Source organism: Crocodylus porosus, unplaced genomic scaffold, assembly GCF_001723895.1.
Source record: "Crocodylus porosus isolate Cpor-Errol unplaced genomic scaffold, CroPor_comp1, whole genome shotgun sequence".
Classification (NCBI taxonomy): domain Eukaryota; kingdom Metazoa; phylum Chordata; order Crocodylia; family Crocodylidae; genus Crocodylus; species Crocodylus porosus.
In genome coordinates this window covers 698172-723523 of record NW_017728915.1, presented here as the reverse complement: position 1 = coordinate 723523, position 25352 = coordinate 698172, and the positions used below count along the sequence as shown (strand labels likewise).

General features: G+C 41.1%; 1 protein-coding gene across 1 annotated transcript in view; it reads left to right on the top strand.

The window, feature by feature from the left end:
• Nucleotides 1–25352, top strand: part of SLC7A6 (solute carrier family 7 member 6) — a 30313-nt gene that overhangs the window by 1628 nt on the left and 3333 nt on the right. The window contains 6 exon segments of the mRNA XM_019535470.1: nucleotides 4238–4363; nucleotides 4972–5116; nucleotides 9026–9149; nucleotides 23202–23305; nucleotides 23953–24049; nucleotides 24796–24945. Coding sequence (XP_019391015.1) covers nucleotides 4238–4363; nucleotides 4972–5116; nucleotides 9026–9149; nucleotides 23202–23305; nucleotides 23953–24049; nucleotides 24796–24945 — 746 coding nt within the window.

Here is a 25352-nt window from a genome sequence, read left to right as displayed (position 1 = left end):
GAGGTTCTGTTTTAAAAGAATAGTGTTATTTCAACAAAGTCATTTCTTTGGATAATGTCAGCTGGCTCTTGTAAGGAGGTGTAGCTGCAGTCTGAGAGGCTTTTTTTGAATACCTTTAAGAATCCGCTCTGTGAGAGTGCGGAGGCATTGTTATACAGTTCTAAACAATACAAACTAGCAAATTGACAAATTAGAGGGAGACATGAATAGAATATTTAATTTCTGATTTCAAGAAAGCTTGTTCAAAGTACTAGCCTATCTCTGTATGGCAACATGGGAACTCCCTGACCAGCCACAGTGCTAGTCTCCCACCTACCTCTGGGCACACCACCCACCTCTCTCACTTGCCATGCCTTGTTAAATGACTAGGGTTTTAATTAGGCAGGAGGCTGCCCTTTGAATGCCCTGTTCTCCTGAGCCTATGCGTGTACCTCCAGCCATCCCTGTACTGCATCCCAAGTCTTGCAGATGTTTCTAACAGCTGTGTTCTGCTCTGGCCCAAGGCTGGGCCCAACTCAGCATAGTGTTAGGCCTCTTGCATTCTTCCCTATTATAGGCTACACTTGTACCACCTCTCACACGGTCTCTCTCATACTGCCCCTTGCGGGGCCACACTTGTCCCGCCCCTCCTTTTCCCCAGGGCCTGACTCACCCTGCCCTCACCTGGAGGGTCCTTGGGCTTACTTCCCTGCACTCCCTGGCCAGCAAGGGCGTGGCCTCTTGAGCACCTCCCACTGCCCACATCCAAGCAAGCACTGGGCGGTTTGCCAAACACTGGTCTGACTCTGCCTCTGGTCTCTCGCTGGGTCACTCACCCAGCTGCTCTCAGTTAGGGGCTCCTGACTCACCCTGTTGTTTACTTGTGGCTCTTCCTTAGCCATCTCACCCAATCAGCCTCTAGCCCATCTGTGGCCTCAGGCACCTGAAGGCTTATCTGAATGTAACTCAGCCCCCATGCCCCCATGTTAGCAGGACCTACCCTTAAGCCCCCTGTTCACTATATGCCCCTTCCTCACAGAGACTCACTACTACCCCTCTCTACTCACCACTCTCTCCAGGCCTCCCAACTGCCACTCTTGTGCAGGCTATTGGGTGCCCCGTGCACCCCACGCTGCACCTTCGCCTTCACTGAGGTACATACTCTGCCCCATTCTCTGGGGCCTGGGGGTCGAACACCCCCTGTAGGCTCAGGTGCCACTTGCTGGTGTGCATGGCCCACCATTCTTGCTCTCTCGGGTCTTGCACCCCGTATGGGCTCAGGTGCCACACTGCCCTCTACTGCCTCTGGTGTTAAATAACCCCAGCCCCTGCCTTTGGGTGGGCTAAGGCACCCCTCCTCACCTTTCACTGGGGAGGTAACTAGTCTGGCATTTCCTGCAGACTCCCCCATGACAGGGAGTCCCACCAGGCCACCCTTCAGCAGGGTGCAGTTTCAAGTCATGCCCAGGACCAAGAGGTATCCTCCTTCCCTATAGCCTTTCCCTCAACTCCAACTTGTTGCAGGAGCAGCAGCTTCACCAGGAGATGGTCCTTCCATGGCACTGGGCAGCAAACTGCAGCCTCCTGTTCTGCTGACCTGGATCTAAAATGGCCGCTCATCAGAGCTGGGGCCACACCTGCCCCCAGCTCTTAACGTGGCAGACACCCGAAGTGTTCTACCACCCACCTTCCCCCTTAAACTGGTTCCTGGGAGAGGCTTTTCCCTGCTGCTCTGCAAGCAAGCTCCCACGCAGCTTGTAACAGCCCCAGCATGGTGAGCACTGCACTGGTGCTCTGCCACACTCTGGTTAATTTAAAGAAGAAAACTTAGTCAAAAACTGAACATGCCAGACCCCTTCCATTGCTAAGCTGTGCGCTGTAATCTGTTTGCTGAAGTTACTTTGCAGAATGTCATAATATGAACATATTCATGATTATTCACATATATGAAGATAGTATAAGAAATGCCAGTCAGCATAAAGAACTCTGTCACTGTACAAGTGGTTTATTACAGTGGCCATTCATAGTAGAAGTTAGATGTAAGGCCATTCCTTTTCTCAAGAGTTCCTTGGAAGCTAATTCAGTCCTAGCTTTTGAAATATGATGCTTCTGTTTTTCACATGGTCGTGCAAAGTTCTAATGAAATCTTGTTCAGCTGTTTCTATTTGCTAGCATTTACAGGTCACAAGTATCATGCTCATATGAGATCATCACTCTTGTTTACTTTGTGAATTGTTAACTTTTTTGTGGGGCCCCTGGACTGAGTAAGGTTCTAGGTAAAGCAACCCCCAGCATGTGCTGCTGCTGGCCACAGGGCCCAGGTTTCTTGCAGCAGGCACTGGGGAGACTGTGAGCAGCCCAGGCTTCATGGCAGGAAGCAGCTGCCCAGAGCCCAGGCTGGATGCGACAGGTAGCCAGAAGGCTGCAACCAGTGCCCTGGGGTCTGGAGTCCTGACCTGGCTCTGTGGCCAGCAGCAGCTGCATGTGTGCCTTGGGGTGCACAGCAGGGAAGGGGCCTAGTGCAGTGCAACCCTGGCTCCTTTCCTGCCTTGAGCCCCAAGGTATGTGTACAGCCACTGCTGCCATGGCGCTGGGCTGGTACTCTGGACCCTAGTGCAGCTGTTTGTAGCCTGGCCACTGCCTACTGCAAGCCATCCAGACTTGATGGGTGGCAAGGGCCTGTCCAGAGCCCAGATTGCCTATAGCAGACAGTGGCAAGATTTGTTGCTGGTAGCAGCTGCATGTGTGCCTTGGGGAGCACAGCAGGAAAGAGGCCAGGGCTATGCTACCACAAGCATCAGGCCCTCATGGCTCCCTTGCTGTCCATCTCTAGCATGCCAACATCTTCCAAGTCCAGGTTGCGAGGTTTTTTTGGCACCTGACCCAAAAAACATTGCCGATCCCTGAGCTAAAGTGTGCATGCAGCACTCTTCTTGTTGGTCATCTCTTGCACCCTGGTTTAAATTACTTCCCTTGTACTTTTTATTATATTTTCTTTTGGGCTTGCCATTTCACCACTTTGAAGAAGTCACTTTGATCCATGTACTTAAAATACATGGTAGTCTAAGGCTATATATAAGCTTAAAAAATATGGTTGAAGTTAACTGCCCATACTTCACTTGCTAGTGCAGATATGTGCATCTGAGAGAGGTGTCTAAAATTCGGGGTTGAATTTGATTACTTGTTTATAATCCTAATCAATGCAAAAGTTAGAATTAAAGAAAAATATAAAGATTGAGCTTTGAATATGGCACATACAATGGAAGCCTTTCTGATGCTCAGAAATAAAAAGGAAAAACTGAAGAATGCAAAGGGGAAATAACGTGAGCATATAGCAGCAGCAAAAAGAGGCGATCACTGGAGACATTTTATCACACAATTGTAAAGACAGACACTACCAGTTGGAATATTCATGAAAATTAGAAATCTGCCTTTCTTTTTGTTGTGGAAAAGTACCTTCAAAATAACATTTCTGAATGTTTTCAGCTCATCTTGGCAAACAATGCTGATATTGACCTTTTTGGAAACTTGATTTTTCAGATATTTCATTATAACTTAAGATGTTCTAAGTATGTGCTTTTAGCTTTGAATGTCTCACTTAAATTTGAGCAGTTGGTGAATCTCTAATGCTGAAGGAAAACAGAGAGGTAATTTAAGGGCTTGTGCATCTGGGAAGTTAGTGTACAGTAAGTTAGGTTGTAAATTTACAGTGCATTGGCTATTCCGCCCACAAGCTTACTGTGACTGAGTTTTCCATGTAGACTAGCCATAAGTGGGAATACTAATTGTCTATAGTTAAAGGGGCTAAGCTCATTCAAGAGGAAAAAATGAAATTCACATAGGACTGCAAATTTTGAGTTCCCCAGCACAGCTTCTGATTTCTGTTTTCATCCTACTGACATCGGTTTTAATAAATATTTTTTCTATCAGATATATGTTGCCTTATCTGTGGAGCTTACGTTATTAATTGCTCTTGAAAGCAATATTAATTGCTCTTAATGTCACAGTTTAATGAAGGTGCAGAAAAGTGTAACACATGAAGGTTCTTTACTTCACTTAAAAGGGGAGGAAAAACCTTTAGAGTGTCACTTCCCTATTCTTGCTTTTGTCATAAATTAAGGAACTGACATGAGAGTTTTGCAGGTATTGCAGATACTTGCAAGGTAGGTTCAACTTTAAAATGATATGGATAAAAACTTAAAATACATGTTTAACAGAAGATTGCTCATAGCTTACTTCTCCCTTTTTTGTCTCGTAGGTCTTCTAACATTTATAAATTGTGCCTATGTTAAATGGGGAACAAGGGTGCAGGATGTATTCACCTATGCCAAAGTCATTGCCCTTATTGTCATCATCATAACAGGAATTGTTAAACTATGCCAGGGTAAGCTTGCAAAATTAAAATCAAGGTTGGTAATATTAATCAATAAGACTGGGGAATAATTAATTGGGTTTCCTTTGCGTTTTTTCTGAACTATACCCCATCAAATAAATGAGAGCTTCATAAATTTGAAGTAGAGATTTATTCAGTTGGATAATCAGTTGTCCTTAAGATTCTGTAAACATTTTTAAAGGACTGTCTTCCAAGAAATAAAATCTTAGTTTTGATACACAGGTTAAGTGGTTCAAAATTCAGGGTACACACTATGACTGTACTATTTTACTTGTATACATTTGCTGGAAGTTCTGGAAGGGTACTGTCAAGGGTGTTAGAACTTGTAGTTTTGTTTTGGAATAAAAGTATGTATTTCACTGTACCTGATTTCTGTTTGTGCTGTTGTGAGCAGACTAAGTTTTTAACTGTAGAAGAATATCACTTCTGCTTCCACATGGTGAGTGTTGTCTATAAGAATAGAAAGGTGGTTCAGCAGTCTCTAGAGATACTGAGACTCTGTTTTTTGGTTCAGTTGGCAACTTTGTACATCATCCTAAAACACTCTTTGTTAGCTGTGTCTTATCGTAATGTATGCATTTTCTTCAATCCGTACACAGGACATTCAGAACACTTTCAAAAAGCATTTGAAGGATCTTCTTGGGACCTCGGAGACATTTCTCTTGCCCTGTACTCTGCCCTGTTCTCTTATTCGGGTTGGGATACACTTAATTTTGTAACGGAAGAAATCAAAAACTCAGAAAGGTAACTAAGTTAAACTTGTAACAGTTTTTCAGTCATTCACTCAGTGGCTGTCTTTCAGTGAAGGTTTTTTGAACTGACTAGAAATTTGATTGTATATGGTAAAGCTACTCTGTGTTGACATAACTCTAGCACTATATGGAAACTGCGGTCAGGGATTATAAAGCTAAAAGGTCATGAAAGTTAAAATATTTTAAAAATGAGAATGTTCTAATGGCTGCTGAAATACTATGTACAATGTTTTAATTGGCATTCAGGGCAGATTCTTGTATATCGTGTACAGTACTGTTCCCGGTATGAGGCAGAGGGTGAGATGATCTTTATATCTGCAATTTCTCCAATTATTTCAATCTTTCAATATAATCCATACCCAAATATGCAAATGTGTCACTGATAAAATTCCTTTAGTTCATAGGTTTGAACGTATTAATAAAAAACATTCAATTTAAAAATTGCATCTCTCTTCTGAAGGTTTTTATTACTATTAACAGCCAAGATTGCTATAACTGAAAAGATAAGAAAGAGATTTCTTTTCCTCCCCAGTTGACCTGCTTTATGCATTGTAAATTAGTTTGCTCTGTTGCTTGTGACCTTTTTTCACAAAATGAGGACAACTGGAGTGGTTTTAAAGTGACATTAGATAAACAAATTGGGTGAGGAAGTAATTGTTATAATTTAAGATAATTTATAGCTTTAAACAGACTAGATTTCAGATTGAGAGTCTTTATAAACTGCCAGTGGGTGTCACACTCCTACTTAGAAGAGACACAGTACTCTGTGCTTTCCTTAGTTATCAGATGCTTTTAATTTTCTTTTCTGCTATTGGTCTTTTATAACTTCTGTAACAGTCTTTTTACCGTCTTTGAAGATGATCTATTCTCTGATGTTAGTTAAGTAACTTTTATAGTGGATCTATTTAAAGTGAGTTGTCTGCTGGGCATATTTAAACCAATGGAAGCACTTTGTACATCTGTGTTCCTATATAAACTCATGTTTCTAACACATGAGACTTTATTCCTAACTCTTAAAGTCACCTTCAATTTCTAGTCACTCGCATCACAAAAACATTTATAAGAAGTCATATGTGTTTATGACTCTTGAAAATTCTTCCAAAGATGATGACATTTTTCCATAATTATTTTGCCATTTTACTCATCCAGTCAGTTAAAACTCCACAAAGTAAATTTGCAAAGATCCCTTGGCTTTATTTTGAAGGGAGACTGCAGGCCTTAAACTGCCATACCACCTCCCTTTTTTATGACATGATATTTCTGAATTAAATTCTAAGTAGAGATGCACCTATAGAGATTTTTTAGGCTGATATCTATGTCTGATTTTTAACGAGCCATATGGGCTGATACCAGTCCAATTGCCGATAAGCAGCCAAGCAGTTTGGAGAGCAGCATCTGGCTGGTAAGTCTGTTGTGGGGGGCAGATGGAGGCCCCCTTGGTGAGGGAGAGAGTGGGGCTGGGCCTGGGGCAGGTGCTGCACAGCTAGGGCAGAGTGTGGGATGGAGCCATGAGCAGCTTGTTCAGGCTGGCTGGTGGAGGAGGGGCTCCTGCTGCTACACACACCCTGGGAGGGCATGGGGGCCATGTGCCCCTGGATCTGCACATGGGGCGAGGGCAGGCTGCTGCTGTGGACTGGGGCTAGGGCACTGCTGAGCTCTTCCTGGTGCAGGGCTGGGCTGGGCTGCATTCATGGTGGTGGGTGGGGTGCTGCAGTGGGTGGGGGGGAGAGCTGCAGCCATTCCATAATTCCTCATAGCTCCCCCCATCCCAGTTCTGCTGCCGCCTGCCCTGAGTGCAACCCTGGCCCAAACCTCCCCCCCCTCAACTGGGAAGAGCTTGGCACCTCTCCAGCCTGCAGCAGCATCCCACCCTTGCCCTGCATGCAGATCCAAGGGCACATGCCTGCTATGCCCTCCCAGGGTGCGTGCAGTGGCAGGAGCCTCAATCTGTCCCATCCCACCCCAATGCCCCTTCCCTCACAACAGACTTACCAGCTGGACCCAGCTGTCTCCGTGCTGCTGGCTGTGCTTTTGGCTGCCTGTGTGCTGCACTGTGGCTATGTGCAACAACAACATTATCAACAACATTATCAGCCAAAAAAAAAGCTGATTGCCGATACTGTCAAGTTTCCTTATTTTGGTGCCGATTCGATATGGGACCAATGTATCAGTGCACCTTTGCTTCTAAGTGCTTGACTGCACTTCTTTGTGCTAAGGTCTGCAGATTTATTACAACAGGTGCTTCAGCCTTCCTGCAAGTTGGGCACAGTCCAGAACCATCAGTAAGTGCCAGTAGGGGAAAAAATGTCCCCACTTCCTTGAAGTTATCCAGGTGTTCTTCTGGATCTCCAGAAGCATGCAGGTTAGCTCATACCATCTGTCTGGGGAGTTTTTTAGATTAAATTTCCAAATCCTATGTTAAATGTTTGGACTAAGCATTTGTTTGAATTTGCACATCTAATTACATCTATGTATAACAGCTGCATTTGATTTGGAAGGGCAGGGGAAGTTCCCTCAGCTCTTCTTTTTTTTTCTGAGGTATTTGCAGTGTCCTTACAGACTTCAGGGCAACAGATGGGTAATTAAAAGCCTAGGACCTATCTTTCTTCTACTATCATTTAGGAAGTATCTTATTGTGGAGCTCTGGCTGTGTTGTCCAGGGAGGGGAGTGGGGGAAAGATCAGGCCTGCTGTTTTTCTTGGGCAAAGCCTGCTTTCCCAGCCTGCTGCAAGGCTGCCTGCAGGGCTTCCTGCAGAGCTGTGGAGCTGCACGGAGCCTGGTGCTTTGCTCTATGGCTGAAGAGGCAGCAAATTAAAACTCCTTGATTTTAGTTTGCTGTGCCCCAACTCATTTAAGGCAGATTGCGCCACCGAATTTTCTACAGAGGCTGGAATTAATATGCAATACACTGCCAAGGCATGCAAACACCGACACCATTAAAGTGGTGCCAAAGCATTTAGCCTGTTTTAAAGTGTCCTGCACACACGCCTCTCATTTTATCTACACAAGTGCAGATGAGTAGCTCTGATCTGTTGCTTTGAAACTGCCTGCATGTCCTCCCAACTGCTTTATGTGGAATTAGACCAGACTCTCTTAATGTGGAGACAAAAATCAATACCTATAAGCTTTGAGAAGAATAAGTAATTGAGCATTGTCTAGAAGTAGTTACCTATGAAGTGGTGGAGTAATTTCAGTAACATGTTCCCAACAGATCTCAGAATAGTGTAGTATGTTTGGCTTTGAAAATAGGATTTCCAACAACCTCTCTGTTCTGAGGCTACTAGCTTTACTACATTTGCTCCTAAGATTGGTGTGAAATACAGAAAATACAAAGTAATAGTGAATTTTACTCGCCAGTAATTTGCAGCCATTTGAAGAAAAATTGTACTGAAAACACAACTTTAATGAATTCTGAGTTCTGCACCACTCTGAGACCTGTTGACCTTCAAATGCTACTACAGGGAGGGACCACGGAGTAGTTCATGTAGCCTATGAACAAACTGGCTTCACTGGTACTTACCATTTTTGTTGTTATGTAGTGATTCACAATGCATTTCAGAAAATCCAGTAAGTGTGGTTAAGCTTAGCAACTATAAATCAAGGCTTAACCCTAGTTGTAAACATTATACAGAGGCAGTCAAACTGAATGTGCTTCTCCTTTATAAGCTCCTCTCAAAATGACTAACACTGTCTGTTTTTTAGGAAGCTGATAGCAATGCACTAGAATATAGAGTTGCATTACCAAAACTGCCTTAAAAAGGGTAACCTAGGGCTAGAAGACTGTCTGGGTCAACCAGTCTGAGCACTTAGGGCTTCCAAAGCCTTTTAGAGGTAAAGTTGGTAACTAAAAAGCCAATGTTATCATTAATTTAGTATTTTTTCCCTATTTTTGTTTTATCAGGAACTTGCCACTAGCTATTGCCGTTTCTATGCCAATTGTGACAGTTATCTATATTATGACCAACATAGCTTACTATACGGTGCTGGATATTAATGCTGTTCTTTCTAGTGATGCTGTGGCAGTGGTAAGTCAAACATATACCATTACTGCTATATTGCTACTCTTCAAATTTTAGTGACGCATTATCATTTTGTGAATATACAATCTCAAATTGACTGGGGCTGTCCTGTGCAATGTTAATTTCCCATCAATCTAAAACAGACCATGTGCATAATTTAATTTTTCCCAAATCCCTGAATCAAGTCTGAAATGGGAATGCTTTTAATAAACATAGCATATTAGTTTCATGTATAATATAATTTAACAAGCTAATTAAAACCAGTTGACAGAATCCAAGCCATTAATATTTTTTGTGGGGATTCTAACTAGGCTTCCACTTACAGAGGTGTTTGAAAGACGGCAGTGGGAATGATTAATACATAATTAATTTTTCCTTTATTTGTTCTCACTTTACAGCCTAACAAGTTGAAATAGCATCTTTCGGCATGCTATATTGAACCATTACTCAATCTGTCTTCAATTTCAAGTAGCTCTATAACCTGTTTGCGTTGCAGTCTAGGCAGATTGAATTTGGAGTTATGTTTTACCACAAGAAGAGATGCATCACTCCAGTATACTTTTTCCATCCTAAATTTTTACTGATTTCTATTATTCCCTGTTTTACATGAGGTTAAAAAAAAAACAGGAGATCTATATCCCAAATGAAAGGTAGTGTTTGAATTTGGATCATCTAGGACTCATTTGTATACAAGTCAATAAATTGTATTAATTAATTCATATAATAAAGCTCTATAATATAATTTTACATCTTTTTCTGTATTTTGATCATTTAGCTAGAGGTAAATTGGATTTATCCAAATGAAATTATGATTACAAATTGATTATTGTAAATCACAATAAGTAAAGTAGAATAAATCTTTTTAAAATAATCACTATAAATCTCTAGTGTTTGTACTTTTTTGATTATTTTCGTAAAGAAAATGAAATATTTGTTTGGCATAGTTCTGTGTTATTTCCTAACCAGGTTGATACGCTATATCCATATACATTTATTTTAAGTATTTATATAGCTTAGCACACATTTATTCAGATTCCTGTGTTGTATGTTTTTCACTCTTTATTTACTAAATTATATTTTTTACCCATGATTTGTCAAGCGACAGTTAGCTGCAAATTTGATTTCAGTTAGCATGTGCAAATTACTTTAAATATGCAAATATATAAGAAAAAAAAGTAGCTTATTCAAACATGCAGTGTGTGTAAAACTGATTGATTAAACAAAGCACTGTCTACAGTTAGTAAATAACCAGACTGCTACTAGTCAGCAGGGATCTTTGTTTTCCCTGATAAAAATTCGCAAATTTTCCAATTAAAAACACCAAATTCAGCAATTAAAATGAAACGCTACTAATGTGTGTGTATATAGGTATATGTATATAGGTATAGGGGTGTATATGTGTGCAGGGGTGTGTGTGTATATGCATAGGTATATGTGTACAGGTGTAAAGCAGTTTGGAAGCCTACTAGTGCCTCAATCACTATAGTAAAATAAATTCTAAGTACCTGTATATTTTGGTATTTGATTTGGGGTTTTTTATTATCAGGGATACGGTTTTTCCATTTCTCACAGAAAATGGAAGCAAACTGCGATTTTTACGTTTTTACTGGAGGCAAAGGCGGAATTTTCGTTTTACCAGAGAAAACTGCAGATTTTGCAGCTTTGTAATGAGCTCCCTACAGGCTGGCAGAGTTCCAGCCTGCAGGGAGCTGGGAGGGAGTGGGAGGAGGGCAATCAGGCAGGGGGCACCATGTGCATGCATGTGGCCCCAGGCTGCCCAGACAGCAGCTCCCACAGGTAAAGGGGGGGCAGGCTGTGGGGGATTGAGGCCCCTGTAGGGAGAAAGGGAGCTGGGCAGGGCTAGGGCTGCTGCCCAGCTGGGTGGTGCTTGGGGCCCAGGGCCACAATGCGCAGCAGCAGAGCCCCAGTGGGGAGTAAGACGAGGCTGTGGGTGGAAGGGGGAGGGCCAGCTCCCCGCTGCTGTGTGCTTCCCAGATATGTGCATGGGGCAGGCACAGGCTGCTTGCTCAGGCTCCCACCCTGCTTCCCTCCCCCGAGGCCACTGCAGCCCAGCAGGCACAACCTGACATGGCAGGGCTGGTGGAGAAGCTCATTGTGGTCGCTGCAAGCCCCATGCTGCTATGGCAACATTCCCCTTGTCCGCCCCATAGCAGCAAGGGGCACAACCCCACTGCTCCGGGGTGGGCAGGGGACACCTCGATAGGGCAGTGTAGGGCTCACAGTGGCAAGGAGCTTCCCCCATTCACCCTGCTCTGCCCTGTGTGCTGGGTCCCACCTGCTGGGCTGTGGAGGCCCTAGAAGAGGGCAGCAGGGCAGGGAGCCCAAGCCTGCAGTGCACAGCCCACACTTGCCCCATGTACGTGCTCTCCTCTGTTTGCTCTGGGAGCACATGCAGTTGCCACCCCAGCCACGGCCCTGCAACCACACGTTGCAGTCCTAGGCTCCAAGCCCCACACACCGCCCAGATGGCCAACAACCCCAACCCCAACCCTGCCCAACTCCCTCCCTATGGGGGCCTCTATTCATGCACCCTGCCCCGCTTAGCTGCATGAGCTGCTCTGCACACCCTGCCTGACCGCCTTGGTCCTGCTCCTGCCAGCCCCTTGCAGGCTGGAACCCTGCCAGCCTGTAGAGAGCTCTTTGCAAAAGAGCAAGATCTGCATGTTTCCATATTAAAATGAAAAACCCTTGTTTTTCTCTGGTAAAAAGGAAAATCCGCTATTTTCCTCTTTTTTCCATGGGAAACGGAAAACCCAGATCCCTGCTAGTCACTATAGCTTTTGTGTGAACAAAAGGATCTTATTTTTTCTTACTTCATTTTGATTCATTTTGGAAGAGAAAAAGAAATGTTTCTCAATTCCCAATTGGTTTCTTAACTTAGCATGAATTAGTTAACTGGAAGTGAATGAATATTCTCTTTGCACCTACAGAAGACATCAATATGTCAAAAGCCTAGTTAAGCATTTCAGCAAACTGGTTTTAGTTGTTTAACTAGGGACTTGCATTAGTTCAGTGGGGTTGGTTTTTTTTCTTAACTTGTGTAGCAAAGGTACTGCTTAAATATTTTTAAAGTAAATATTTGTTAGATTGTGTAATTTTAAGGCTTTATCCTGGGTTGTTATACTTTATAAATAATGCTTTACAATGACTTTTATTTTTAAATCAATTTTATCCACCCAGGTTGGTAGAAGGTACAGAAGTAAAAATTTGTGATATTGCAATTTATAAAAAAAGACACAAAATGCATAAAACAATTTCAAAGCAATCAACCAACAAGCTCTAAACAAGATAAATTAAACTTAGTTTAGGATCAATGTTTTATTAAGTGGAGCTAAGTCTTCATGAATTTTCATTCCCCAATATTGGCAATAAAAAAAAATATAGCAATTTTCGTGATGGTGATTTCCAGTAACTTGAAGTTATCTTCCTCATTCTCTCATCTTTCTGTTCAGAGCAAAACTAAAAATAAAACTGACTTGTATTCTCCTCTGTCAACCTTTTGGTGCTAACTTTTGTAAAAATAATGTACCACAGCTTTCTAACTATGACTTGGAAGATGGATTCTAACTTTATTTTTACACTGTTTCTCCTCAAAGAAGACTGAGCAACAGTCATTTAAAAAAACTAATTTATTACAGTGTTTACCTCCTTGTAGAGGGGCCAGGTAGTGTGGGGAGGGTAGCGGCCAATCAGTGATGAACCTGAGCCTATGTTTATCTCCTTACACCTTGTGGCACCCTTCAAAAGATCTCACAGCAGTTAGTTGGGTGCTCTGTGATACCCTTTCTGGCAAAACTGAATGTTCAGGCTCAAAGCTGCTTTGTGGAGCCCTTTCATAAATGCAGATGGATAAGGCTTTAGTCAGTTGACTGCTATTCAGAATCTTTTGGGCACTAGTGAAACTTCTAATGTTAATCTTGTTCTGTTGCTACTTAGAGAAAGTATAAGCAATACCTGAGGTAACAACTAGCATTATTTACACTGGGATGGAAGACCAAAAAACTAAAGGTGGGAGTAGAGTAGCTTTCCCCAGTGCACCTTAGCTGGGAGGTTTTGAGTGGAATGGTAAACTATTTTCCCCCTTTTCAGCAGTCATCAGGAAGTGAAGGACTACCTTTCAGATATACTAGTTGGAGGTTGTATCCGTATACATCACCATTTCAGGAATCCATCACTCTACAAAGTAACGAAGAGCTGAAAGAGAGGCTTTGTTGGTAGGGACCTACTTAATTTTCAGCGAGACAAAGGAATTTTTGGGGCTGGTCACAGTTCACAGAGCCAATTTCGCACATGTTCCTGGCAGTCCTGGCCCTCCCTGCTGATCGGCAGAGAGATGGGAAGGGTAACATTTGCAGACAATTGTGGATTTTACGGTTTCTGCAAAATAGCAAAGTGGGCCCCTATTCATTTGATGTTGCTACAGACCTAAGTCACAAAAGGTCCTTTTCACATTTGACATTGCTGGGAGGGAAGGTTTGGGGGGGGGGGGGTTATGGCAGATTTTGGGGTGGGTAGAGCCTACCCTGTAGCCCCCCCTTCTGGCACCACTGCTGCCCACTCTGTGTGCAGCCCCAGCTCAGTCCCTTTGCTGAGAAGAGCCTGGCACTGCCCCAACCCCTGCCTGCAGCAGAAGCCCACCCCCTCCCCACACTAATTCAGGGGGCACATGCCCCTCTGTGCCTCCTCTGGGGTGCGCCAGTAGGGGGAGTTGCACCCCCAGATGAGCCACTTGAGAATCTGTCTTGTGCCCTGCCCCACCCAGCCCTGCTACATCCCTCCCCCCATCCCTTTTCCCCCTGCAGACTTACCAGCTGGATACTACTGTCCAAGCTGCTGGGCTGCACACATGCACACAGCATTTATCAGTGAAATTGTTGGCCACATCAGTCAAAAAAGCCGATTGCCAATAATGTCTATGTTGCTGTTATTGGTGCTGATACGATATGAACCCATACATTGGTGCACTTCTAGTAATCAGAGCCTTGTCTTACTACAAGATTCCAAGTATGTATTTGGGATTTTCTTCATGGTATTGCCTCTACAGGTTTCCACTTCATGGTTTCAGGACCTCTGTTCCAACATGTCAGAAAAAAGAACCCACCTGCATCTTGGACTTATAGCCCAGTACTCTAATATATATATTTTTTTCTAGTAGTAAGGAAAAGTCAAACTACAAAAAAAAGTTTATACATTGATTAGATGCCTTTTGCTTTTGCAGATGAATGAAAATTGATTTTTTAAAATTTTTTGCAAAGAAAATATTGCAATGTAGCTGTCTGTGGAGGAAAGTGTTCCAATCACATGGTGTCAAGAGGCTCTCCTGAGTCTCTGTCAAATACACCGCAGCTCATCTAGGGTTGAATTCTAGTTTCAGAAGTTTTTGCATTCTTGGGATTCTTGCCTCTGAATAGGACAGCCACGTTCTCCAAGAGTTTGAGGTTGTATGTCTGCATCTACTTCTAACAAGGAAGCTATGCTTACCACACCAATTCTAGGCTTGGCCACTCTTCAGTTTCCCCTTCATGGTTTATAGTTAGGTTGATTTGTTATGATAAGTGATCTGGCTTCTCATTCAAGTCAGGATTCTCCTTTCACAGGAATGATAATTTTAAATGAAAAAGCAGTTGTTGGCTGTCCTTGGATAACAGCAATCTTTCCAGGAGCTATACAATGTTCTTCCTTGATACTGCGGAGTAAAGATTGAGCTTTAAGATTCTTAAAGGCCTTTAGGTGGGATGTTGCATTCAGCAAAGCAGTGTTCTCAGTCGTTGTACACCTGAAATGCCATGGTTTCTTTCTTCAGTTGAATTGGTCTAATGCTTTGGAATGTGCCTATAGATCACTCAAGAGCATATGTACTTGTACAATAACAGGAATTATTTGGGATGTGTTGCCCATACAGACATTCCACAACCCACCTTCCATTCCTTCTGCCTAGGAGCCCTATTTGCCTAGGATTCCATGGTTGAGAAGAGTATTTGGTCCTCTGCCTTCTAAGTCATTAATGTCTTCTAAGCCATTACAGCCATAAAAACTTTACATTCTCAGCATTAAGCTTTTATTTTTATTTCTGCATGTCAAGCTTTCCTGCTTGCTGCTGTTATCCTACATCATACAGTTTCTTTGAGACTATTTTTTACAGCAAAGTACAGGTCTTAAAGGAAAAATAGTGAAAGCAGTTCACAGTTCTTACTTCCAAACCCCTCCCCCATTATCTCTTTCTCTCTCCCCCACCACCAAGACCTTGGCAGAGCAAAGTGTGATCTGCCTGGTCAATTTCCTTCTGGGCCAGGCCAAGATAGTGACTCTGAAACAAAATGTGGGCCAGCTTGTGTTGTGCTGGGCTATCAAGGGGGCACTCTGCAAGGTTAGAAGATAGACTGCTGGTCCTAAATGTGTAACCTCATGAAGGGTATTATGGGGGGGACAAAAGGAGGGGTTCAGTCTCTGCTGATATGGGGGTTTTTGTTGCTAACAGGTGTTTCAGCCTGGGAGGGCTACACATTTTTGCACTTTAGATTTTAATGTTTTCATAATGAAGAATTTAAAAGTCTCCCATCTCCATAATGGATTCATCCTGCCACTTCTGGATGAATTGGTGAGGAGAGCACCTTATAAAATAAAACTAGAAGAACCCACATGTATGAGGATTTTTAATGAGCTTTTGGCATTGCAGAAATTCTTAAGTCTTTCTTATGCAAGGCAAGATTTTTTTGCTGTTCTTAATTCAGGAAAGCCTGGTATCTGTTTCCATTTGTCCTTTGAGATCAGTGTTGCTTTAGTACATTGTCAGTATTGCATCTTTTACTGCATCAGCTGTCAAGGTATGGTGTTGCTTGCTATCCTGTTAGCTCAAACTAAAGCAGAAAACAGATTTCCTATTGTGGTTCCTAAAAACAGATGTGGCTCTGTCTTACAGCACTGTAAACTTGACTAATTGGATGTGGGATAGATCCTAAAGGTAGAAAACCATCCTGTGTATTGTGGCAACATTTTATTTGTGGGAGTTTTGCTTGCTTCCTGTTCAGAACTATTACTTCAGAAAAAAATAATTTTAGTAAATCAGGCTTCTGTAACGTGAAATGAAGCAGAAATTCCGAACATTCAATCTTTTGATCATTCTTTTGGGAGCTATAAAGGAACACAGTCAATTCAGCTGAAACATACATGCTGGAAACTATTGACTCCCCTGCAGGCCCCCTCCCCTCCCCCCGCCCCTCAGCACTTTAATAATTACTTCTGGTTATTGATTTCAGAAATAGTTGCTGTTGGGAGAAATTCCAAATGTGTGTCTACATACAGTGTGTGTGTATATATATATCTGGGCCACTGTTGGATTTTATCTGTAATTAAGTCCTTTATAACTTTTTTTAACTGTTTCCTGGTTGCAGAAATGGTTATAGTTCAGGACAAGACTACAGGACTTGTCAGACTAGAGTAAGAATGAACATTTATAATCTCTTAATGCTTCTTGCTCTTCAGACTTTCTCAGAAGAAGCCCTGAGCTTCATGAAATGGACCATCCCCATAGCGGTGGCTTTCTCCTGTTATAGCGGATTAAATGCTTCTCTAATAGCTGCCTGCAGGTAGGCCCTTTGGTCGCCATCCATGTATTCCCACAAATGCTCCATTCTCTCCTTTGTCTTCCCTGCCGCACATGTCTTTAGAAACAAACCTGACTATTTACCAGTGGTAGTAACAGAGACAGTGGAATTTATCAGGCTTTCGTTTGAGCTCCATGACTCGTATTTACCTATGGAGGATCTATATATAAGTAAACATGTCTATAATGGAAAGCAGTCACTAACCTTTTTGTCCATATTCCATTGCACTTGGTGTTATGGCCTTGATTTGATCTTTGTTCTAATAATTCTCTGCATCTTCTTACTACTGGAAAATAACTCCCCTTGTGTAGTTAAATCAGAAGGTGGTCAGATTTGTCGCCCCTCATTTCTTGTACCTCATCAAAATGTCCCGAGATGATTAACACCATGTAGAGATACTTTTTGCCATTAATTAAAGGAAAATACAGGACAGTCTTGGATATGACATCTGTTGACACATAGAATGACTTACATCAGAAATGGTAGGTGGGAATGGTTGGAGGATTTCTAAATATGCATTATGAACATGTAATTATGGATGTGTATTTTTTGTCTTGGAAGAACACACAAACTTTTCAGAATTACTGTAAATTATTACTGTAAAACACACTTTGTCGGTGCCCTCTGTTCCTGCTTTCCCTGTTTTTCTAGTTTCACAACCAGAAATGTATATTTAACCAAAAAGTTCAAGTGGCTCAAGTTTAAACAGCTTAATTTGGCTGAAATATCTTCAAGTAGAAGACTAATCAAACGGGGGGAGGGTGGCTAATCCCTGGTCCCTTCACCCATAAAATGATTAACAATCTACGTAGCTTCTCCCTTCTAAGTGAACCACATTTTTTTTACTCTATGGTTTTATTTGTCTGTTTGGTTGTTTTTGTTTTCTGTGCAGAACACTGTCCACGGTTCTAGAAAAGTATGTTTGTGTAACGGGTTTATTAATTATACATTTACCTGAGGCTTCTTTCAAAGTAGGTTATGGGTTTACAAAAGGTAAAAACTAATTGCCTGGCTTTATGAGTCAGCTCACTGTTTTCACATCATCTTATAAGCCTCAACACCATATCTAACATAATTAAATCCAGTAGACCTTTATCTTTAAAGTAGCATTACTGATAGTGATATAACTTTGCCTGAACCTTTTCTAGACTTCAGTGTCCCATGTTAAGTAGTAGCTGCTTTCTAAGATATATGAAACATTAATTTCATCCTAGAAAAATAAGATTGGACTTACTGAAAAGAATTAACAGTCTGCCTGCCCAAGTTAAGTCTCCTAGAAGTACTTGCCCAGTATTACATGTTTCAGGAGAGGGTGAAAAACTCCTGAAGTAGACTGACTTGTCAATGGAAGAAAATTTATTCCTAACTGCACTATTGACTTCCATCCTAAAGCATCAGGTTACATCCTTTTTAACTTCTTTTTTCTTCAGTTTACTTTAGCTGTTAATCTTTATCCATATAAATACCTAATCCTCTATTCAACCTTACTAAACTACTTGACTTCATAATATCTTGTTGCAGTGCGTTCTGCATATAAGCTATGCACCATGTTTGCTTTTCACTAGTATTTTGTTCATGAATCTTAATAAACGATTTAACTTGCTCTCTAGACTCCTAAGTCAGACTATCCAGCTTTTATAGTATTTCAGAGAAAAGAATTACAGTGTTTATAAGAATTTTCATCTTTTAACACTCATTATTTGTTCTAAAGAACTTTTCAAAATTTCACCAGATCATTTATTTCTCAGGACTTGTTTTGCCAGAGATGCAGAAGGGGCACAGATTTGAGAGAAGCACTGTGGACTTCACTGAGTACCCTTGTGGGGTTGCAAAAATCTGTACAGAATAACCTGCAGGTGCATTTTCCTTGTCAATTAATAAGAGCTGAGTTGGGCAGTCCAAGCTGCTATTCGTATGTCTTACAGCTGTTGTTAAATATGTAACCCCCAGCTGCACATGGTTCAATTTTTATAGTGTTAAATTTGTTAACCTAACTTATGTCTTTGTGTCTTTCCATTCTTTTTTTGTGCTCTGGTAATCTTCCTTACCCTGGACAACTGTTCTGATTTCAGATCAATAGATAAGGAAAAATGTACATTTATATAAATCATAGTAAAAGACAGCTAATTAAATAAACTCATCATCCTAAACTGGAAAGCTTTCCCAGTAGTTCTTTGAGGCTAGATTGTAAATAGCACCTCTTTCTCTGATACAGCATCATATTTCCATTTTTAGAGAACAGAATTCTCTTCTTTTGAGGAGATAGCCCTAATGACTCCTTTCATATAATTTATTTTGCTGTGGAACCTCTATCCTGGAGTAACATGGAGCCAGGCGACCCAGCCCAGCAACCATGACATACCACCTCCCAGGCTGCTTTCCCATTACCCCTGGTTTCTTTGCAGAACCCCTGATGTCCTATCGTGGAACCCCAGGGTTTCTCAGTACACCTTTTGAAAGCCACTGATGTATGCTATTGCTTTTTCAGTGTACAGGGTGTGTTTTCATTATGAGTGACTTCATATCAATGTGTATGTGTTTGGTGAAGTGTTAATGGAAAGAAATGAAATTAAGTTATAGCAGGGAACCCCAAATGCAGTGGATGAGGAGGAATGAACCCATGGTATGCTTCTGCAGATGGTTGTTTAGCTTTGAATGACAAAAGGTTCAAGAGTGGAATCTATCTCTCTGTACAGAAACTTCCCATTTGAGACTGTAGGTAGCTGCACTTTTTTAGTTTGTGTTTAGCAATATTAACATCTGCCCTGTTCTTGTACTTCCCACTCAAAGTATCTATGTTGTTAGGTTGCAATAAGAAGCTGACAATATAAAGCCAGCATGCTGACCCCCAGATTTCTGTTTGAAGCTGAAGACTTTTGGCAAGCATTTAATTTGGTAAACTTTGTAATAGGTAAGGCAGCATAAGTGAACAAGAGGCTTCAAGGTTTTTTCCTCTGACATGAAAGGAGAAGATGCTCAACTCTGTTGACTTCTCCTCTGTTAATGGTGCTCAGTAAAGAGGGGTTTCTACTGCTACATACAAGTTTTGCTAAAGACTTCAGGGGAAAAAATGGTATTTTCTAATAGCCAAATTTTACCTACACAAAGTGACTTACATAACTTACAAATTTTTGGTGTCAGTTTGTGCAGATTTCTCTTAGGATATACATTTTTGTACTGGCACATCATTTAGGCCAAATCTAATCTGAATTTGCTCAGCATTTCATACGGGGACCAAACAAATGCTGTTTATAATACCTACAGTTGATCATGTATAGCTAGGAACCTACTGAATCTGTGAATTTGTAGATTTGGCAAAACCCAGCATTGCCCATAAAATTTAGGCAATGCCCATGGAATCCATGGAAAAGAAAAAACTTACCAAAAATAAAATGCTAGCTCTCCAGAGGGAGCCAGCAGTCCTTAGCACATGGTGACAGCCCAGTGCAGGGGAGGAAGGGGCAGATGCCAGCAAGATGATTGCCACTGTCCTGTCCCCCCTGCTGATTGGGTGCAAGGTCTACCTGTCATGTGGCCCCACCCCGCTTGACCAATTAGCAAGGGATGGGGCCATGTGATGAACAGCTCTTGCAGCCAGTCAGCAGCATGGGGGAGGGGGGCATTGCGCTCCACCCACAAAACAGCTGCTCAGGCCCATTTTCTGCCCATGAAATTGAGGGTAGTCCCTGAAGTTAGGTAAGTCCCTATGTATAGCTAAACTGAGTTGGGTTCAGTATTTAAAGTGGCTGGACTAAAATTCTGGAGAATGGACCTGGTCTAGAAGCTGGAAAAGGCAACTCTCAACAGGTAAGAGCTTTGTGTTGATCAATTGTTTATAAATATCCTTGAACCATAAGGTGGTTTAAAGATTTATACAAAGGACTTCTTGGTTTTAATTTTTACAAAAGTTAATCTGAAACCTTATAGTTAGGATAGTTATTTGCCTAACACTGGTGAAGTTTTTAAACTATACAGCTTGGCCACTACCACAGTTAATTTGTTCATAAAGCCATGTGTAGGATACAGGAAATAGAGATGTCAACAACTTGGGCAACAGCTGACAAAAAACCCCAAAAAATCCCACTCAGAACCTTTTATTCCAGTGTGCCCACTTCATACAAACAAAATGCCGGCATGAATATTTACATCATTTGATTTGACCTTCTTAGCCCATATTGTTTCGTGAATGAAAATAAGCTGTCTGAAAGGAAAGAACAGGGTTAAGGAGGTCAAAATACTAATTGTTGGGTACAGGGTGAACGGGAAGCAAGACTGATTTTTCACAGCTCTTGCCATTTGGGAACATTGAAATATCAAAACTGATTCATCAGAATAAAGCTCAAGAAACTAATGAGAGAAACGGTTACTGGATGTGGTTGATGGTTAGTAGTAAAGTATTTATCACGTCTGTGATTATGGTAAAAATGCAGGTTGTTTCCTGCAACTCATTTAATAAAAGATCTTTGTCGTGAATGTTATTTGGATACCATCAGCCAGTTTTCTTTTTTTCTTTTTTTTTACTACATATGAAATGAAAACATATTTTGGGTTATAACTGAAAAAATGACTCCATACAGTCATAATGAGTCAAAGTTTGCACCTGCTTCTATCTTTGTTAGTTTGCTTCAATCAATATTGTCATGGATGTGACATGGAACTTCTGTCTCATAGCTGAAATCTAAAATAGCTTCCATGTTGGATAAGGGAACTTTTCTCTGCAGCTGAACACAGTGGGAGGAGGAAGGATTTGGTGTTTTTAGCTTAATTTAAAATTATTTAAATAGATGATAGAACTTGGATCATTTGTTTTCAGGTGGTTTGCAGTTCCTTTAATTTTAGCAGGTTATCAAATTGAGAACATGTCACTCAGCTGTTTATTGTGTCTTTTACTTTAAAGGATACAGCTGCTTATCATTATCAGCTGATGAGCAGCAGCCCTTGAAGTAACAGCTGCAACAAACAGCTGGATCACCTCAGTAGTCCTCTGCAGCAGTTTGCCAGGACTGTGTATGCTCCTAAGTATTTCACAAACCCTCATCTTTGCATGGGGTAATAAATCTAATCCTGTGACGTATCCAGCATCTATGGTATAGGGCCCAGACATGGAAAACCTTCAGACTGAGAAACTCTTAGTTACTTTGAATTAAACCCTTATTTTCATGTAGCCTGAGACCTTACTTTCTGGGATTCTTTCCTATTGCTTTCATTCAGAGGGCAATACAGTGATGAACAAAACATTATCTAGTGTGATACCTTGTAAATTATGGTGTTAAACAATTGCATTCCTGTTTCCAGAGTACAGGCCTCTGGAAACCCACCTGCTGTGAAACCGTGGTGCTCTTGGCTTCCTTACTCCAGAGCACTAGCACTCAAGGCCAGAGCCATAGCAAACTCCTTTAGCATGTGAGGGGTTGGGATGGGGGAATTCTTCCGATTTTGAGACTGGAGTGAAGGAGAGCTGAATGTTACATCCATTACCTGTCCGGGCTCTCTGCACTCTGGAAGCAGCTGCTACTGCTGTGCCTGGTTGATGTAGCAACATGGACTCCGTGGGAGCTGCCCTGGTGCTCCATTTGTTCCTTCCTCTCCCCAATACACTTAGGCACACAGCTGCACCTACCTTGAAAACACTTCCTAGGGGTGCCATTCTGCTCACTGTTCACTCCTGCCCCCCAGATACACTGCTGCGTGTGGCCTGCACCTGCCTGGATCCTATGGTTGGGCAATATGGTGTTGTGTCTAATGTGGCAAAGACTACTAGGGGCAGGGGCATTGTGCCCTCTTCATAGTTTGCTACTGGGGCTCATGCTCTGCTTGTCCTTCTCCACCCTCCCAGGTATATTACTGCTGGAGGCCACCACAGTAGCATGCAGCATGGTCTAGCAGCAGTAATAAAAAGGCTGATGTTAGCTGACAGTTTGCCTGCTCCAGGCCAAGGCAAGGCTGCATGAGGGAGATAAAAATTTATGTGTTTGTTGCCTTCTGCAGTATACCATTTCCCTCTTTGGATCTCAAAATATTTCCCATTATTTTTTCTTTGGAAGCCAGTCTATTACACTGGTTTGATTTCTCTCACCTCCATTAATGTGCTGTATTTTGCAACTTAATAGTGAAAATGCAATTTAAAATCTGTTTTATAAAATATGTGAATATAATTCTCAATTAATTGTTCTAAGACAAGGGCTTACTGGATTTTCTGAGGAGTAAGTCCAAATTAAATTGCTTAACTTAATGAAAGTTAATTTTGTGTTGAATCAATAAAATAACTGCAACTGTTGGCTGCCAGTTTTTGCAGCACTGTAGATGGTTTCTAATATGCATATTAAATTGTTGGTTTTTTACACATCATATTAGAATAGCTCTGAGTTTACTGTTCTATTCCTGTACTGTCATTTAGAAACATTTAAATGTTTCCCTTTTCTTTGTCTATTAGACATTTGCTGACCGGGTATTCGGCATTTTCAGTTGGACAATTCCCATTGCTGTAGCCTTTTCATGTTTTGGTGGACTTAATGCCTCAATTTTAGCATCTTCTAGGTAATATTTTGGCTTTGCTTCATAATAACTTCTGGCTAAACTGTTGTTTTATGACAGAGTAAACTAATGTGATATCAAGGCTTTTAAAGAATATCACAATGAAGTGACAGGTCTCAATAGATAATAAGAAACTCCAAACTCCGCTGCATATAATATCTATAGTATAATTTAAGGTATGATTAATGATATTCAGTAGGTGATTAAACTGTGTGGACTCATTTATTGTCATCTTGTTTGGACAAGTAATGTAAATGTTATTCTCTAATTTACTTGTAGAATTAATAAGTTTTATTTCTTGGGAGGTGGGCTATATGCTTAAATTTAATGCACTTCAAACTCATTCTCATATGCAACAAATCACTTATCTTCATGAAATCTAGTGACTATAACAGCAGTCTTTGTGTGCTTTTAACACTTAACAGTGGAAAACTGCCCTAGTTACCAAAAAGTGCACTAATTTATCTGTGGTATTTTCTTTCTAAAAAGATGTAATACAAATGTTTGTATTAGATGGGTTGAATATATACATACAGGTTTATCAAAATAGTTATCAGTGCCCTCAAACACTGTCAGGATGTGTGTTCTGTTCATGTATGTGGTCTTCTCCCTTAGCTTAAGAGTTATGCTTTTGTATGTCTTTTTTTTAGGCTGTTTTTTGTAGGCTCCCGAGAAGGCCATCTCCCTGATCTGTTGTCTATGATACACTTAGGGAGATTCACACCAATACCTGCACTGCTGTTCAATGTGAGTTGCTGCTACTGTATTTTTTTAAGTTCTCTGTGTTTGAGGGTTTGCAAGCAGTTCAACACGCATTTTTTAAAATTGGGTTGGAGTTCTTTAACAGAAGAAACATGTTGTACACAACAGGAAATGATCTCTTATATGAAATAAGATGACACCTTAAGAGGTAGTTGATAAAATGCAAAAAAATTTGAAAAGCAGAAGCAATTTACGAAGTTTGTAACTGGAATGAAATGAACACTTTGTTGTTGTGTGCAGTTTTTTGTCTTTGATTTTAAAATAAATGCTAAAGTAAGACTGACTTGCCTATTAAATTTTCAGTGAGACTTATTTGATGTGCTATTCATAAGTTCTTCAAGCTGTTTTAAATCTTGAGGATATAAATGAGCTATGAATAATAAAAAATCCAGCTATTTTAGCTTTTCCTCACAGATAACTGTACTCGAAGCATCTTGCCCCTCTTCTAAATTTTTTCCCTAAATACTTAGCCAGACATTGCTACCTAAATTCGGCATTGGACCTGCCTTCCTCTTTGTTCAATGGCAAGAGATGTTCTACTAGTTCCATACTGACTACTTAGGAAATAATAATAGGAAATCTATTATAATCCCACTCTTGGGTATGATAAAAATCATGTGAGACTCAGGCATGAAAGAGGTGGTGTTACTTAAATGTGCATATAGAAAAAATAACAGTAAACTTTTGAAAACTAGATGTCACTTTTTGGGACCTCTCTTCTTTTTTAACAGTGTACTATGACCATCATTTACCTCACTGTAGAAGATGTCTTCCTTCTTATTAACTACTTCAGTTTCAGTTACTGGTTTTTTGTTGGACTATCAATTGCTGGGCAATTGTATTTACGCTGGAAGGAACCAGAGCGTCCAAGGCCTCTTAAGGTAAGAATTAATATATGCAAAATTGTTGTTAAGATCTCTTCTACTTAAAGGCTGGGCCACATGCATTGTCAGAATGGTACTATTGAACTGTAAATCTATCAGAGCTCAGCCTCTAGGTGAGAATGAAACACTTCTTTCAATTCTAGTTGGTCTAATCAAAGATATCACACAAAAATCCTTGACTCCAACATTTCCTGGCTCATTGAAGTTTCAACATTTCAACCTGATGGAACTCTTGTAATTCTGATATTCTCTTCATTACGTATCACTTCAGCCACTACCCCTCCCTCTGTCCTATGATGTAGCTCATATAACTGAAAACAGTAGCAAGCCTTGCTCCTTGGATTACAGATCAAGTGATAGTATCCTTGGCTCCCTTCCCTTCTTCCCATTGTATTGTTTCAAGT